Source organism: Panthera pardus, unplaced genomic scaffold, assembly GCF_024362965.1.
Source record: "Panthera pardus isolate Hobbes unplaced genomic scaffold, ASM2436296v1 HiC_scaffold_11, whole genome shotgun sequence".
NCBI classification, from domain to species: domain Eukaryota; kingdom Metazoa; phylum Chordata; class Mammalia; order Carnivora; family Felidae; genus Panthera; species Panthera pardus.
Genome location: NW_026526666.1, coordinates 34,817,335 through 34,835,334, shown reverse-complemented (window position 1 = coordinate 34,835,334; position 18,000 = coordinate 34,817,335). Strand labels below are relative to the sequence as shown.

Below are 18,000 nucleotides of genomic sequence, written 5' to 3'. Positions count from 1 at the left end.
CCTGCTTCCGATTCTGTGTCTCCCTCTTTCTCTGCCCCTAACCCACTCGCATTCTGTCTCTGTCTCTCTCAAAAATAAATAAACATTAAAAAAAAAAAAAGTTAGACAGTAGGAATTCCTGGACAGCTAGGTATACTAGCTCACCTGTCATTTCTTTCAGCCTGCAATAATGCAAACCCATGTCATGTTACAGAATTTTTTGTGCCCCCACTTAGTGCAGGGCTTTACTGTCACATCTACTTCACTGGACTGTTGGGAGAAATCTTAAATGCTGATCCAAGCACTTTAAGTGCTTGGAATAATGCTTGGTATTTTGTAAGCTATTGATATATGTTAGCTATTACTCTTATTACTAATAGGATATTAAAAACATTTAATAACTGAGGCATTGGGTGGCTCAGGTCATGATCTCATGGTTCGTGAGTTCAAGCCCCGTGTCAGGCTCTGTGCTGACAGTGTGGAGCCACCTTCAGATTTTCTCTGTCTGCTCCTCACCCATTCATGCTCTTTCTCTCAAAAAACAAAACAAAACAAACAAACAAAACCAACCCCCCCCCCAAAACAAAACAAAAAAACCCCCACCCCAAACATTTAATAACCAGTATGGCATTAGCATCAGCCAATAAAGAGACACATACAGTGTGATCATAACTAGGACTTCCACATGCGGGGGATCACAGCTATGACTGCTTAAGCTAGATCTCAAAGAATAGGTAGAATACATTCTTGTAGAGACAATGAGCAAAAAGGCAGGCACATCGGGGCGGGGGGGAAACCTGGGATGTCCATACAGATATCTTCTATGTTGTTTTGTGTGACCGAGGCAAAGGGCGAAAAAGAAAGGGGAGAAAGGATGGAAAGAAGGAAGGAAGGAAGGAAGAGAGACAGAGACAGAGAAGGCTATAAAATCAGGAGGTTGGGGCCAAGTCATAAAGGGTAAGGATTCTGGTACTTGATTCAGCAAGAAAACTGGAAAGAGATTTGTGTGCAAAGACCAAAGGATACATTTGGTTATGAAGTTCAAAATGAGTGCAGTCCACCACACTCCAATATGGGAAATGTTTACATTATAGTTCATTTAAAGAACATATGCACACATACTTTAGATAGCTTTCACTGACCAAAGTTGAAAGAAAATACTTTGTAGTGAAGTAAGATCCCCAAAAGTTTATTTTAGGGCCTATTTTTAAATTTTTTTTAATGTTTATTCATTTTTGAGAGACAGAACACGAGTGGGGGAGTGGCAGAGAGGGAGACACAGAAACCAAAACAGACTCCAGGCTCTGAACTGTCAGCACGGAGTCCAACACAAGGCTTGAACCCATGAACCGTGAGTTCATGACCTGAGCCAAGTCGGATGCTTAACTAACTGAGCCACCCAGGTGCCCTAAGGGCCTATTTTTTTTTTAAGTAGTATTCATTTTTTGAAGTATTTTCCTCCCGTTCAACTCTAATTTCAATATCAAAATTTCTCAAATGTTGACAACACTGGAAGTTGCCAAATCCGTGATGGCAACGGACCGGTGCTATGTGCATGTGATCAAACCAGCAGCAACATAACGTCAAACACAAACGGAAAGTATTTTTTCAACGCCTAACATGGCAACTGAAAGCAGCAATGGCATCAAGCAGGAATTAAAACCTCTAGTTAAAGCCAATGAGGGTTTGCAGGTTAGTTTTGAATTTTACTCATGTTATTTCAAATCAGAAACCTCTTGCTATTTAACTCAAATAGGGTACAATGGACCTCTGTTAGTTTCGGATTCTCAGGAACTGTCTTTCCTCTCCTGCTCCCTTTCTCCTTTTTCTGATAATTTCCCCTTCCTTTGGGGTAACTCCTCTCCTCATCAGCTAAGGGACGGAATGTAACCCAATGTGGGCAAAATCAAGGTTCTTTCCCAAATTTTACATAACTCACTGCCATGCTTTGGTTATGATGATGTAAGCCAAAACTGCCCATGGGTGCTATCTACCATTCTCTCCTCCCTCCCCAAAGAGAAAGTCTGCCTGAAAGAGAAAACCAACCCAGGAAAAAACAAATCAGAGCTAAGTATGTATGGGAGATGGAAGGATGGCTTCTTAGGGTGTTTAGACCAAGTCATGCCGGGACTTCTGTGTATATGAGCCAGTAAGTTGTCGTTCATGCTTACACTAGCTTGCGTTTCTGTTACTTGCCACTGAAAGACGACTGGTTAAAAAAATCAAAGTGTACAAGATCCACTTGAAAATAAATTTTAATACAGTAGTGTATGATTAAATAAAAGCAGACTGGGTATCTTTACTTAAAATTTAATGACTAATATGAAATCAGGTAGAACACACTGTATACGTCAACCAAATTAAACCAAATGTATAAAGGAAATTGTTGGCATTAGTTACGCCTTTAACATCTTATTATACACCGTGAAACCTGAATAGCACTACTTGCTACAGGGAAACAAATTGGCTCAACTACACTTTGGAATCTTAAATATCTATCATAGTAACTTTCTTTAATTCCTATTTATAATATGAACAGGTGCAAGCTTTGTTTACTGTAATTTATGGCTATTAATCCCATATACAATAATTAGCAATTATGAAAGGCCTACCTTGCCTTTGAAATCATTGTTTAAAAAATAAAGAAGGCCAGGTGAAGCTTTTCTACTTTTAAAATGTGATTTGTGAACAAAATGCAGGATGTTGAACTTAACATGGGCCAGGGAGTTTGTTTATTCATCCGAATTTGTCAAGAATCCAAACGGAGAGGCCCTCTAAAAAAAGAAATTAAGTCTTAATACTATGAACTTCTAGGGCTCTCAGTGAATTATTCCAACTTCACCCCCTCTAAGCAGCTGCCGTGGTTATTCACTAACACATGTTTGTTGTAAATCCTGTGGGAATAAATATGTATATTAATCAAATGAATGGATACTTATATTTACGGGAACTACACTAAATTCTTTCCTAAGGAACAGTCTATAATTGAAAAATCTAACAGAATTCTAGACTATAGAAATGGCAAGCATGACTTACATCATGTAGATTTTTTCCCCCCTTTCAATTTCTTCCTGGGCAGGGGGGAAAAGTACCCTGGACAGGGGATAAATCCTTCGGTTGTCCAGTTTTCAATTTAAATTCTAGAAGAGATGGAACTCAATACTTTTCTTGGAAATGAGACTATGTCATCACAGATTTCACTGTCAGGAAATTGCTCTCCATCCTGATATTCAGATCACACATTCCTGTTGTGTACTTTATCCTACTTTTCCCAGGAACAATTCTGTGATGCATTTGATTGAATTCATCCTGTTTCTTCTTCTTCTTCTTTTTTAGTATTTTAAATGTTTATTTATTTTGAGAGAGACAGAGAGAGAGAGAGAGAGAGAGAGAGAGAAAGAGAGTATGTGTGTGTGTGTGTGTGTGTGTGTGTGTGTGTGTGTGTGTGTGTAAGAGAAGGGACAGAGAGAGAGGAGTAAGAGAATCCCAAGCAGGCTCCATGCTATCAAGCGCAGAGCCCCACGTGAGGCTCGATCCCATGAACTGTGAGATCATGACCTGAGCCAAAACCAAGAGTCAGATGTTTAACTGACTGAGCCCCCCAGTTCGTCCTACTTCTTGCCTCTTTTGAGAAAACAAATTTCACTTACAGATTAAATAGGAGTCCTGTGAAATCCCATTTAGTTGTCTCCCCAGAAATACTGTGAAAAACATAATTCTACACAAACCTTTCACTGCACAGGAAGATTCCTGAAGTTGATTGAGGAAGTATACCTATTTCTCAAATTTCAAGGCCTTATTTTCTAGGAATAATCATATTTCCACTATTACTTTTATGGCTAAAGGTCTTGTGGCATCACTGTATTTGGATTCTCTTCTCCAGTTTTGATCTCAAGTTACACGTATTTGTGTTCTCCTATGCTCATCCTCTCATTATTCTATTTTTTCCACAAGCTTCTTTAATTAATGTCTCTGGCTTCCTTTTGGTCTAAAACTTTTTCCAATTATAAACTACAAATGAATTCACCAATGTCCAATTTTATCATTGTTTTCTTAACCATTAAATACACAGATGCAACACAGATGTAATCATCTTTTACTCTTTTATAGCCATATTGCAATTTCATAACTGTATAAATTCCAATAAAACTAGGAAACTTTAATTTCAATATGTGAGATCATAATGTATACAGAGCTGCCATAAGGTATAAATTAAGCCATATATATACATAAATGCACATATACATTCCAAGAACACTTTGAAGAGTTCCAAGTGTTTTTTTTTTTTCTTTAGTTATTGCTAGATGTTTCAAAACAGCATAAAACTGCTCATCATAACACCCCTGTGTGGTAATGAGGAGAGTGAAATGGGAACAGGATGAAAGGCACAGAATTCATAATAAGACACAGCTCACTGTACAAACAAGGACACCCAAATTCGTAAGCACCGATGGTTCAAACGATGAGGAGCCACTGATTTTCTGAACTGAATAGAAGAAATAGTAGTTAACGTATTTTTTCATCCTGTACATGTGACACTCCACTGGATGCTAACCAAGTAAAAGATCCACTCAGTCATGTCAAGAGACTAAGTTACAAAGAATCCCAAAGACAAAAATGGGCAACTGACGGATCAGTTCTCCTGTGGATACAGGGTGTGTCACACGGTCTTTATGTTTAGTGAGGTTCCGTTAACAAGGATGCCAATTTTGCGGCAGACACAGGTGATCCTTGGGTACGGTCTTGCATCAAATTAACAAACAAAAAAGTTTTCAGCCTACAGAATTAAGCATATTAAAACCCTGGGCCTAACTAAAATAAGCACTATGCTGATCAGGTGCAGAAAAGAGTTCTTAGGAATAAGGGCCTTACAAGTCAATCTAAGAGGCTACATCTTTCTCAAAAAAAAAAATGTTTAGATTTTTAGTTTAGTTTGGATTGTTTAATTACTTTCAGAGAAACAAAAAATTTCAACCACCCGCTGATAATATCCCAGTCATCCAACAGCTAGTCAATGCACAGTCCTCTGCAATTGTCTGGGAATTTTCGCCTTCTTCCTCCAGAAGAAGTGCTCAATTTTCATTGCCAATGTTCTTGGTAGATTCACTTTTCACTGAAAAAAATAAGTAAACATATAGTCAAGTGTTTATACTGATTCTGTTTAGCTTGTACTGTTTTTCCTTCTTCTCTCCTTCCTTCTGATGCATACCAACAGCACTGCTCATGGGGACAGACAAACCATGTCATGTTCCAGGCAGCTGGGATATACAGTTCTGGCCACAATAAAGAGTCGATGTCTGAGAGTGGCAATTATATTTTGTGAGGCAACATGCTTTCTGACTCTGTGGAAGACTTGGGAATGGTCACTTCACAGTGCGGTTATGATCCCATATTGGTACCACTGAAAAGATCACTATTATCACATAGGCTGGCCAAGTGTGGTTGGAAGAAATTTTTCCATAATTTTTTTTTAACTTAAAATTGAAGGTCAGTATATGCTGAGTGAATGCAGGCTGAGAGAAGACTAGCTAATCGCCTTCTCCTTCCTTTCACAGGAAAGATAGCATACAGCAGAAATGGAGTTCCTTTAAAGGAGCTGTCCTTACTACAGCAAGACTATGATTCACTTACTAAACTGAGGTTCCTTATGGACAGAAACTAGATCTTTCCCCCTTATGTTTACCTCCCAGCATAGCCTGTCTGCTGAATCAGTATGAATGCAGGTCACTCTTTTTGTTTTGCAATCTGCAAAATGGGAACCAGAATAACAGCTCTATTTCACTGCACAGTGAAGCTAAATGGAAATCCTATATTAAAACACTATGAAAGTTAAGGTTAAAATACTGATTATTTTGCTTCAGGCTTACAGCCATTTATTTCTATTAAAAAGATAAGGGAAATAAAGCTCAGAGGTAAAGTGAATGCTCAAGGGCCCCCAGCTTAATAGGAGGTGACGCTGGAATCATAAACCTAGATCTTGCCTCATATTCAATTGCCGAGTTCCTTGGGGTTTGCTGATGTTACCTAGATTTCAGATTGTCCCAGCAACCAAGATGATGTCTCCTGAATCCTTTTTATAAATAAAGCATTGAGACAGGTTCCATCCAAGATGTGGTCCTGATGCTTGTGGAAATTTACAAACTCCAGCAGAGTCCTTTCAAGTGTCTCCATGATAATACAAGTCAGTTGTTTCTTCTCTGGCTTTCTTTGCAATTTATACAAATTTTATTATAGCAACTCTTGCCCTGTAAAGTTTACATGTCTGTTCGTGGGCCTGAGATCCATTCTCATCTCCTTACCCCACTGTATCATACACACAGTGAAAGAGAAGAAGAAAAAGTGGGGGTGGGTGGGTGGGGTTAGGAGGAATGAGGGGAGGAGAATGGATGAAAGGATTTATTGGCCCAACAAGGGACTGATGCATGAGTAGCTGCTGTGCTATGTATTTTCACTAATTCAAGTCATCAATCTTGGTTTGGATTCCTTCCTAAAGGCAGAGACGTTTTCTAATTTTGAGTTATCTTAGAACAACAGAGAAATATGTTTTGCTGATATTTTTAAATTAATGGAGCTTTGTAGTATTTGGCATTGCAATTCGGGGAAAACTCTTTCTTTGCTTTCTTGAAGTTGCCTGTTTTCTTCTTTTAATAGCACTCCATTCTTTTTTCCTAAGACTGAAATGCAGCATGTTCTTATTAAGTCATTTAAATCTACTAACTTACATTGGCAAATAGGGATCTGTGAAGTAAGTAACACCATTCTGAGCACTTCCCGCTGGACTGATAAAGATGGGTGAACAAGCACACCACATTTCCAATCTACTGGGCTACCTTAACTGCTCTACCTTTTACAGTCAACCTTTTACATTCCTTAAAAAGCAGAAAGCAAACAAACAAAACTTGCCTCTTGCCCATCAATACTGGCAGACTTTTGAAAAAAAAATTATGGCAATCTACAACCGTAACAAACATTATAACAATGATCAAGTGTGAAAACCACTGAATCCCAGCCCAGAAACACATTTTTCCCAAACTAGAAGAGAGACACCTTGTGCTCTGAACTCAAGATCAAAATCCAACATTTTTTCCTCCGGAGAGAGAAAGAATTTCAAGGCTCTCCAAAGAAAATGCCCTGTTCTTATATAACCCTCCTCCAGCATTAAGGGACCACCCTGCCGAACATCCAAAGCTGTTGAGAATGTACAAAGAATCAGATACGTTAAGTGCTCACACAAAGAAATGTACGTACGAAAGACCTGGCATTATTTTTAAAGTGTGTGTATTTCTGATGTGACAACAGTGGTATGGTCCTTCAAATCCTGTCAGACTAAGTTTTTTGCTACAGCAGCTCTAAATGATCCTCTATCCTGAAAGCACCACTTTTTTTCCTGTAAATAAGTCAAATATCACATACCCCCCCCCCCCCCGAAATAGCAAATTTTACTTAATCAGGTTCCAAATATACTACAAAAGTAGCCTTTTCTTTTTGCTTCATTACAGGAAGGCTTCCTCAGTGTGCATTCCTAAACAAGGTGAAAGAGGGGCTGTGTGTGCTATGTTTATTTACACAGACATGTTTGCCCTGGCTAGTAACCCACATTACCAAACATCTTTCCCTGAAACCAGCATTTAGAGAGCTATGTGAATTATATTAAGGAAAAAGTAAGATTTTACACAGCTTTAAAAAAAAGCGAAACTGGCCATTTACAACACACTTCTAATTTAATTTGAGAAAATAAAATTGGATATTTTCATTCAAATTGTGAAAGACATAAAGCCAAGAGTTAACCTAAGGATTTAGAGGCCCGTAAGTGATTATCAGAAACTTCATGTTTGCTAGCTAAAAATCTAAGTCAAATTGTGACGCTGACAAAGTTTTGCCCACTTCGAAAAATAAAAACTCTCCTATTCATCTTTTGCCAAGAAAAAAAACCTATTATACACATGTAAGAGAACACCTTAAAACAAAGGTTACTGCCTAGTACAGCCTATGATGCTGGCAGAACAATAAATCTAAACCATATATTTCAAATAATTTTATTTAAAAAATAGATTTCAACCCAATCCAAGGATTCAATGGTCCTCTGGAGACTGTTACAATGAAACTTGTCCTGTAACTGTAATTCTTAGCTGAAAGTGGTATCTAATGGTTTAAGCTGAGTAACCTCTCTCCCTTTTTAAAAGTAATTTCTGAATTTTAGTCATCCTTTTTCTGGAGGTGTATTCGGCAACACAAACAGCTTACTTTAATCAGCAGTTGCAAACATGGGTAAGTCATTTTATGTACTAAATTTTTACATATACTATTTCCAGTTTTCATACTTCCTCCCAACTCCACTACCCACCAAAGAAGATCAGTATCTACTTTTAAAGAATCATGAAAATGACAAAGAAACAAAATCAAAGAAAATAAAACCAGGGGTCTTAAAAAAGGAGATAAAGGTCAAGGCAACAGCACTAGCTTATTTAAACAGAGTCCAAATTTTAACATGATGTTCTTTCAAATATATCCCTTTCTATAATGTAGGATACTAAAAATGTTTTACAATCCCTCATTTTAGGAATCCCTAAAGAGAGAGTTTTTACTAGAGAATAAATTTATTTGTTATTGGACAGACTGTTAGACTATTAGCTCAAAAAAAAGACAAAAACACACAGAACTCCAAGAAGGCAAAGAATGTCCTTTTACAGCCATTCAAACATATTCATCTTAAATTGATTATGACAAGCTTATGTGCTCTCAAACACGAGAGAATCAGCAGCTCATTCATTTGGTTCTTTACAGAATTAACCGTAGCTATAGAGCAAATTCAGTTAAGTGTGTAAATACAGTGGGAAAACACATACACGAAGAAATAAAGACAGTCACGTAAGGGCTCAGGTTCCCTAGAGTTACTCTAAGTGTTACAGGGACAAACAGATGCACACTTACCTTGGTGAAGAACTTCCATGTCATTACTGGATTCTTTTAATACCACATGTAATGTTGGATACTCAATGATCACTTTGTTCCTCAAATTGTCACGGAGACTTTTATAAGGATCCAGTTCGTAATATCTTACAAAAAAACAAAAACAAAAACAAAAATAAAAAACACCCTTAATATTCAAAGTTACTCATAAATAAAATAGAGTCCCTTCCATTAGAAAATTTTTAAATGTTAATGACATTAATTTAATAGTTATTTCCTTATAACATCTCTAAGAAAACCAGGTAAAAGAGCTATTACTATACAGGTTCTAAAATAAAATCAAGAGTATATCAAGTATGACATTAGGAAAGCTTTAGAACAAGTCATTTTCATATCACAAAGAGTAAAACTAACTTTTATGTAATATCTATGTTTAATGTGTCATGAATTCTTCTTGGACAAAAGAATGACTAGCTAAAAATTCAAATTCCTCAAATATCTTTAGTTTGACCTTTAAAGGAAAAACAACAAAAAACCTATCCCATGATAATTTTCAGTAATATGTGGTGTTAAAATAACTGACTACAAATACTTTTGTAACAAGCTCATTCTAATTATAAATCGTTTCCAGAAATTTACATTACCATACAATTAAATTTGGCCTTCCTTTATCTTCAAATTAAAAACAACAACAAAACAAAAAACCAAGTTTAAGTTTCTGGATGAGCCTAAAGCACAAAATTTAAGAAATACGGAGTTTATCAGTCATGGTAACATGACATAGCTGTCAAATGTGCCACAGGTAATTAATTAGATGCTAGTATTATTTATGGTGTGCAACTCTCACGCCATTATAAAAAAACTGTTTTTAGTTGATCAAAGATGCATTCCCCTAACATTCTCCCCCTTGCTGGCTTTCTTGGGTAGCAGGGGAAGCGGTAGAATTTCAGCTAGCTCACTAGGAGTTGCCTATGGGAATGTGTTGGCATGTGAATACTGTCATGTTAAAGAGGAAAAAGTTGAGAACATGTCCACCAGTGTACAGCGCAGAAGTTCTCCAACCTTTTTTCTTTCATCTCCACCAATGCCAGATGATATTCACATGCAAAACACACATCCTAGGTGATACCCAGCCTGACAGCTGTAAGTCCATCCTTTTCTGTCCCACTCAAGAAAACACATTGGATGGAGTACAAGTGATCAAGAATGAAGTGATCCCTGGAATACATTTGAATCTGTGAAGAGTAAATCATTCACAAACTTTGGTATTTCCTAGTTAGTAATAAATTATTTGCACCATAACTCGCAGCTGACTAAGAGAGACATGCAGTGCATGATTCCTCTGCAAGTCTGTCCCATGGAATAGTTTTCAAATAAGGGAAAATGGAAGGGCTTATTATCAAAATGCTCTGATTTCTTTTTCAGAAGAAGGTGACAAGTGACAGAACAACTGTAAAACCAAAACATTACTTATGTTTGCATGACCACATGCCCCACCCCTGGAATTCAATTCTTTGTTTTAGAATTACAGAAAATTTTTTATGTTGAAAAAAAAAACCCAACTTACTCAGTTTTCCTAAACCAGCCACCCTAGTGCCCATAGGCCACGGAACGCACACATTCTTTTCCCTGTGTAATGTAACACAGATGTGCTTATGATACTTTAAAAGTGGTTCCAGCATTCAAGGATTAAATGCTTCACATCTTTTAAACATTATTTCCCTTTGAAATAAGCAGTGTTCTTTTAAAAGTTAGCAGTAATTCTATATAAGAGAAAAATGAGATTGAATTAGATATCAAAGTGTAAGATTAACTTTTAAAGTAAAATATAAAATGGATATAACCAAAATTTTCTAAGGAGAAAATATGACTTGAATGTTCAAATAGGAAACTTTCAAGTAGTAGCCTACAAACGCTTGCAGTGACTTATCTTCTGTGTATTTTAAACTGAATCCTAAGACTTCTATTAAGAGACATTTCACAAATACGGGAATGTTTTCTACTTATTTCAGTTTTTGAGAAATAATTTTCATTGTATACTTAACGTTTTAGGTAATTTGTGTAATCCCATTAGGTTTTTCTAGATTTCCAAAGATTAAAAAAAAAAAAAAAATCTTCAAAAGCCACATGGTAGCTACAGCCTAATAATCTTGCTGACACAGTATAAAACACATTCCCAGCACAGGAACACCTAGAGATACTTAAAAATCACCATGTAATAAGTTATACACTACTTCAATCTTAAAACTACAATGATTACTTGTTTAGTTAAAAAAAAATTTTGGTCCCCCTTTTATGTGTGGAATAGGCACTTTACTTTCTTTTACAAAGCACTTAGCATGCACAAAGATTTCTAAGAACTTATAATTATTTTTAAAATATTTTATTCAAATACAGTGAAAATCTGGTATGTTGATGGTTCTGATTAGAATTACCAAATTTTCCTTAGTGTTTACCCTAAAATGTTGCAAACTTCTAATCACAGCAATATTGCCATTGAGTGTCAGTAAGCTTTGAGGCCTCAGCTTTCCAGTCTGTTAAAGAGGTTGGACTTCACTAGATAATCTTTTTAGCTGAAATTCTGAACTTCTGTGATTTTTCTACTACTGGTGGTTACTCTTAGTCTACTATTTGCCCGTGATTAAAAAGTAAATTATGTGAACTGTTTATAAAGAAAAGCTATCAAACACATATGGGGTAACATTTTGTGATCTGCATGAAACGTAACAGCAACTTTTAGTGGCTGTTTGGGTTTGGGTCTAACACTTGAGTTCCAGTCCTGGCACCATCACTTACTGCTCTGTGATTCTGGACAAGTTACTTTACTTCTTTGACCCCCAGTTTCCACACTTGAAAACTGTTAGCTCACTTACTTAAGCCATAAACAAAACTTTATATTTATATTTACCTAAAATAAAACACATTCTGATGGAAACTAAAGTTCAGAGCAGTTTTTTTCTGAGTAACAAAGAATGGCACTTATTCTGTAAGCACAGAAACGCCAATTTCCCTTCTAATGCATTTTACATTTTAAACATAGCCTTACAACTTTCAAACCATTGTTTTAGATCGCATTTACTTCCAGGAGGCTAAAAGTACTTTGAATGTTTCTATTTCTATTATCTTTAGGCAAGGTGTAGAGTCCAGCTTGGCACTGCCTAGAACATTCAGTCTTTAGCTCTTTTGCAAGCCATTAAGCTATTGAATCCTAAGGGACAGCTTTATCGTTTTGAAATCTTCTCAAACTCTGGAGTTCCCATTAGTAGAACGGCTCTGCTACCATAAGACAAACTACTTAGGTTTGGAAGGATTAAGACACCAACATTTGTCTTTTTTTTTTCTTACCCTTAGGGACTCTCTGAGACATTTCCTCTTGTTATTTCACTTGCTTACCCTCACAGGCCTGGTAGCTGACCCTGTACAGGCAGCTTCACAAGGGCACTATAAGGCCAGCATGGCTCAGTAGGCTAAACAGGTGTTACAGTGATTGGCATTATATAAATAAAAGTTGTCTTGATATTCAAGGGTATGCTTTTAATCTTGGCTCTGTTACTAACTTTCAAAGAAACTGGCCAAGTTCTCAAACTTCTTCCTCCACTTTATCTACAAATTAGGATTAAAAAACAATTTCTCATAACTCAAAAGGAGACAGAATTTTAAAAAAGTTCTAAGCCATTTTATTTCCCATCTGATCACTGACACACCTTACATCATCTCCCCTTTTCCTCCTACAAAATACTGAAACTAAGCATGAATACTCTCCAAATTTAACAATCTCCTAGTAGTCCCTAAGTGACAGACCTTTTTCCACTAAAAAATAAAGTCACCGGATGAGGTGATCACCAAGATGACTCCAGCTTTATAATTCTGCAAGTGTAGACATATGCCTCCTCATTCAGAAAGCTCAATAGTTCAGAACTGCAGTGGTAAATGACTCTAGTCTATCCATGGTATGACAGCTATGGGGTGGTAAAATAAAGTGACCAATTACACATTTTAAAACTTAAGGAGGGTCTTACAAGGCTCTTACTTGTTCTAGATGCTATTTGTTCAGTCTTTTCTGATCCTTACTGGAAGCTCAATTACTTTTAAATCCAGAGGCTTGGGCTCCAATCCTAAGATCCTTAAGGCTCTTAAGGTCCTTAAGATCTGTGACTCCTTAAGGATGCTCAGCTTTCTTCATCAGTATGATGGAAAAGTTATCTAGCTTGTAAAGATTAAGTAAGTGAATTTAACAGCTGAAAATGTTTCTAAAGTGGAACTTGCCCAAACTAGTATCAGTAATAACTTTTTATACTCCACAAAGATTTTATATAGCACCTCTAGCAGGGATATGACACGCTTAGGAATTATGTTCATGATCTATGACAAGACTAGTTAGTAGGAGAAGTATGAACTTGTAGAGACAAACAGACCCAAGTCCAAATTCAGGCTTTGTAAGTATAAACTGGTTTCTTTATGTAAGTCAATTTCTCAGAGCTTATTAAGCTTACTATCTTGTAGATAGGATACATACTATTACAATTAGTAATACATGTGGAAACGCTGTAAGCACTTATTCATCAATTAATTCCTCAAATATTTATTGTTTACCACATAACAGGTAGTCTGCTAGATAACAAAAGGTCATAGAAATAAAACCCAGTTTGTTGAGGGCACCAAAGAAACAAGTGTCACATTTCATTGGGACAAGTGTCATGATAGAAATCTAAAGCTAAGCAGACACTCAAAAAAACATTCTTTGTTCCTTATCCACCTGAAGATGCTCTTACAGGCTGCACAGTGCCTTTGATATCTAGGCACTTCATTTGCTAACCCTAGCTACCCGTTTTTATCTGGTTCTTAAAATCCCTCCTCCTTCAGGGATTTTTTTCCTAATTAACACAGGGAATTTTAATTAGCCTTACTCTTGTTAACAAGACATATTTCATCTGGTACTAAGTTGAATGTAAGAGTATGAGTAGTACAGACTCTTAATCTTCAATTTTTATTAGGAAGTAACACTTTGCAAAATATGATGACCAGCTTCTTCAGAGAAACTTTTGCTTAAAGGTTAAATAGTTCATGAATTAACTATACCACAGAATTATATTACTTTAGAGTTGGCAAGAACTTACTCCAGTTTTTTTTTTTTTTTTTTTTCCTTTCCTTTGGTCTTTCAGCTAAGGGCAATGAAGCCCTGAGAAATTAAGTATCTTGCAGAGGGTCACATACGGAAATGCATAAAGCAGATCTTGAGTTCCTTCACTCTACTGTTTGCTTGTTCATTTATTTGTCACTCAATACCTATTTACTGAGGGTCTACCATATACCAGATACTGTTCAAGGCACTGGGAAAATAGTGGTGAACTATTAGGTATTCACTCGAGGTGAAGGATGAAGGCTTCCCAGGAAGAAAGTAATGCACAAGGTAGAGTTGGGAATAAGCTGGGTGTCCACAGGACTGAGTGGAGAATAGATATGGGAATATATATAGAATTCATAGTTTTGGTACTTATAAAAAAAATTAGGCACCTGGGTGGCTCAGTCAGTTGAGCGTCCAACTCTTGATTTTGGCTTAGGTCATGATCCCAGGGTCATGGGATCAAGCCCTGCACTGGGCTTGATCCCAGGGTCATGGGATCAAGCCCTGCATTGGGCTCTGCACGGAACATATAGCTTGCTTAAGATTCCTCTCTCCCGCTGCCCCTCTCCTTGGCTTGCTTTCACTCTCTCTCTCTCAAAATAAAATAAATTTTTAAAAATTTTAAAAAAGGAGAGAGAGGTTTGGTTAGAGGGGAGGCTGAAGCTCTTTGGCTAATATGAAATATCTGAAATCACCTAGAAATTTCAACTAATCAAGTTATTCCCTCCGAAGAGTATATAAAGTTGGTTACCAATTACCATATAACTAGAATGTATAAATTTAGATTAACACTGAGAATTAAAATATACTTCCAAAGCTTTTAGAGAAAATTCTCATTTTATGTTTCACATAATTCCCATAATTCTTCAACAATCAATACAGTATATATTTGAAATGAGATCATCACTATGGAAACTGCAGACTTACAATCTGCTAAGAACTGACCATCATATCACTTTGGATATACTCTTCAGTACAACCTCTCAAATTAAAATTCTCAGGGTCAGAGCTACTGAAACTTGGATAGCTGTGCTTGCATCTGTCCTGTAAACACTAACCCAGCTGTGGCAACTAGGTAAGCATCAGCTTTCCTACAGCTAACTACAGTTCTTACCATAAAACTGCTTCAAGAAGAATGACACACAAAGCCCACTGGACACATCTTCTCTGATAAAAATATTTAGTGCTCTATGTATTTCCTTTATTATGTATGGACATTCTTCAGGTTGATTCTAACACTTTCTAGTCTTCAAATGATCTCTTGCTTTCTTTGTTCTTGAGTCTATATCCAAACTGTGACCAAAGGTTAATACCATTTTGAGCACATACTCATCTTGATCATGACTCTATGAAAAATAATCAACAATCCCAGAAAGGTATAACAAAGAACTGGGGTGGTTTTACATAATCTAAGAACATGGATTATGTCCATTTATGGCATGTGCTATATTGCAGAGAACATACCAATGCACTGGAGATAAGCAGGCCTAGGTTTGGATTTAGGTATCACCATTTGGTGGTTACAAAGCTGCAGGGAGCACTCTCTGTAAAATTATAATATGTGTAAAATCTATAATGCATGAATAACATAATGTATACATATAATGTATACAAAATGCTTACCAAAGCACTAAAAAACAGTAGGAGGCACTCATTAAGAGGTTGTTAGTAATACTATGCTTCCTAAAGATGTCTTTTTGCCTCTAGATTTAACCTTGATTTTAACTCACCCTTGCAGCAAACATTTTTTTGTGTTTGGGAAAACTTATTCAGGATCTTCACACTTTTTTGCTTATATTATGACCTAAAATAGTTTTGGAAAACAAGGATACTTTTTTATATTTTTAAATAGACATCTAAAATTTCATTTAAAATCTTTATTCACAAGTTTAAATAAAAGAACAGAATTTATCGTGTGGTGGAAAAACTGATGATTTAAAATGAAAATGTTACATCACTCCTAAGTAAATTCACTCGAATCGAAATATCATAGCAATGTGACATCAGTATCATCCATTTAAAAGATAAAGGAACAAGTTCTTCCTCAACAGTCAGATCTTATATGGTTTCTTCTCCTTGAACTTGTATTTCCACTCCAGTTCTCCAAAGAATTTTATCCTGAATAATACATTTGTGTTTAAAAATCTTTTATTGATTACCCATTCATACTTTTCTGTATCAAAAATGTGTATGTAAGCTAAAAATTTAATTTTATTACCTGTGACTTTAATGCTTTAAATGTTACAATTTCTTCTGGATGGAGTAATTTTTGACAATTAGTATAAAATTGGTCAAAACACAAACATACAACAATTGAAGTAAAATTTTACTGGAAATGCATCTCTTAATGTGATGGGCAAGCATGGACGACGGCGTCTTCTACTACATGCAAATTTGTTTACTACTGATTCTTAGATTAAGTAAATTACCCCACTTGTCTCTGCAGTACTCATTAATAGAATCGAATTTGAAAAGGAAAAGGAAAAAACTTAAGTGATCCCATCTAGAGAGCCCGCTGCTGTTATTTACTAACATCACAGTTACTTTCAAGGGATCTAACTAAAAGGCAGCAATGGAGCCTGCAATTTTCACAGGACATCTGAAAGCAGCTGATGCTGTTCTCAGACATGCTGGAATCCCTTTAATGTTCTCTGATAATGTATTTAATTCTGTGCCATTATTCTCAAAATAATGTTAACTTCCAAGATCTTCAGTTTTCTAACAGCAGGACATTTTTAAAAATCCCAGCTTTTAACCACATACTATAAATTTCTTATGTAGAGTATCTTCAAAGTACATTTCCCAATTATTTTCTGTAAGCCTGAAATAAGATAATTTAATTCTCTACTTCTGGTTCAATTAAGCAAAGGAGAAAGATTAATATCTTTAAAGATGTCAGAATCTGATTTCAATAAATCCAACTTAAAATCAAATTACTTATTTCTTTATACAGCTTCAATAATCCAACTGAATAAACACTTACCAAACGCTTATTATACAGAAAATATGCTAGATACTGTATGGGAACCAAAACGTCCTTAAGGAGTTTACACCCTTGCCAGTGTTTCTCAAAGTATGATCACAGGCATAACTTAAGAGGCAGAGGATGTAAAAAAAAAAAAAAAAAAAAAAAAAAAAAAAGGCCGGTTTCTGGGTCCTATGTCCTATGTGAGACTGACTAAACCAGAGGCTATGAGGGTAGGCTGGAAATTCATATTTCCAACAACTGTCTCAAATGATTATGATGAACACTGAAATGTGAGAAGCACTGTTCTGAGAAAAGAAGAAATACAGGTTAAATGCTCAGCTGGGGGAATGTTTATGGTAAGAAGGGATACTGGCTAATAGGGATATGGGCCAGGTGGAAAGCAAGGAGGGATGTGGCAGGGCTATGAGGAGATTTGGGCAAGAGACCAGGCTCTTAGAATCAACTAAGGCTGAGAGGTGGTATCCTGCAGACAGAGTTGAGAATCTAAGAAGTCAGAATCTGAGTGAGTTACATGAACTGGACATCAGGTCTGCTCTCAGGTAGAAAAGGTCTTTGCTTTCTGGGAACTGCGTGTTAGTAAAAGAGGTCAGGTGGGTCTCATTTGAGGCCTTCCCACAGGCAAAACCAATTTCTCTAAAGTGACACACAAAAAAGTATCCTACCTCTTTAACTTCACTGTAAATGATTTTTAAAACATTTCACGTTACAGATCCAAAGAAAGTAATCTTAGTTTTTATTTAAAAAACATCCTCTCAGCCTGGAAATAAAATCATCCAAGAAAAAGAACTCATACTTTTGCTGGTTGCTTTTCAAAAAAAAAAAGGAAGAAAGAAAGAAAGAAAGAAAGAAAGAAAGAAAGAAAGAAAGAAAAAGGTGTTCCAAAAATTATTAAATACAACCAGTACACTATGAAACAACAGAATCTGTGCATGTACAATAGGGTAGTATCCCCAAGAAAAGTAACAATCTTCTGTGATGTTCATTAAGTCAAAACTTA

The 18,000-nt window shown here is 36.2% G+C and overlaps 1 protein-coding gene across 2 annotated transcripts in view; it reads right to left on the bottom strand.

Annotated features, from left to right (window-relative positions):
• The window catches only part of ZNHIT6 (zinc finger HIT-type containing 6), a 105,050-nt gene that overhangs the window by 42,295 nt on the left and 44,755 nt on the right, over positions 1-18,000 (bottom strand). Inside the window, exons 9-10 of one of the 2 annotated variants that reach the window (XM_019414030.2) lie at positions 8,911-9,035; positions 4,060-5,092 (exon numbers count right to left, since the gene is read on the bottom strand). In XM_019414030.2, the coding sequence (XP_019269575.1) occupies positions 5,052-5,092; positions 8,911-9,035 (166 nt within the window). In that variant the 3' untranslated portion in view covers positions 4,060-5,051. Of the gene's footprint in view, positions 1-4,059; positions 5,093-8,910; positions 9,036-18,000 lie in introns of those variants that run through there. The other variant, XM_019414031.2, reaches the window with a different exon arrangement.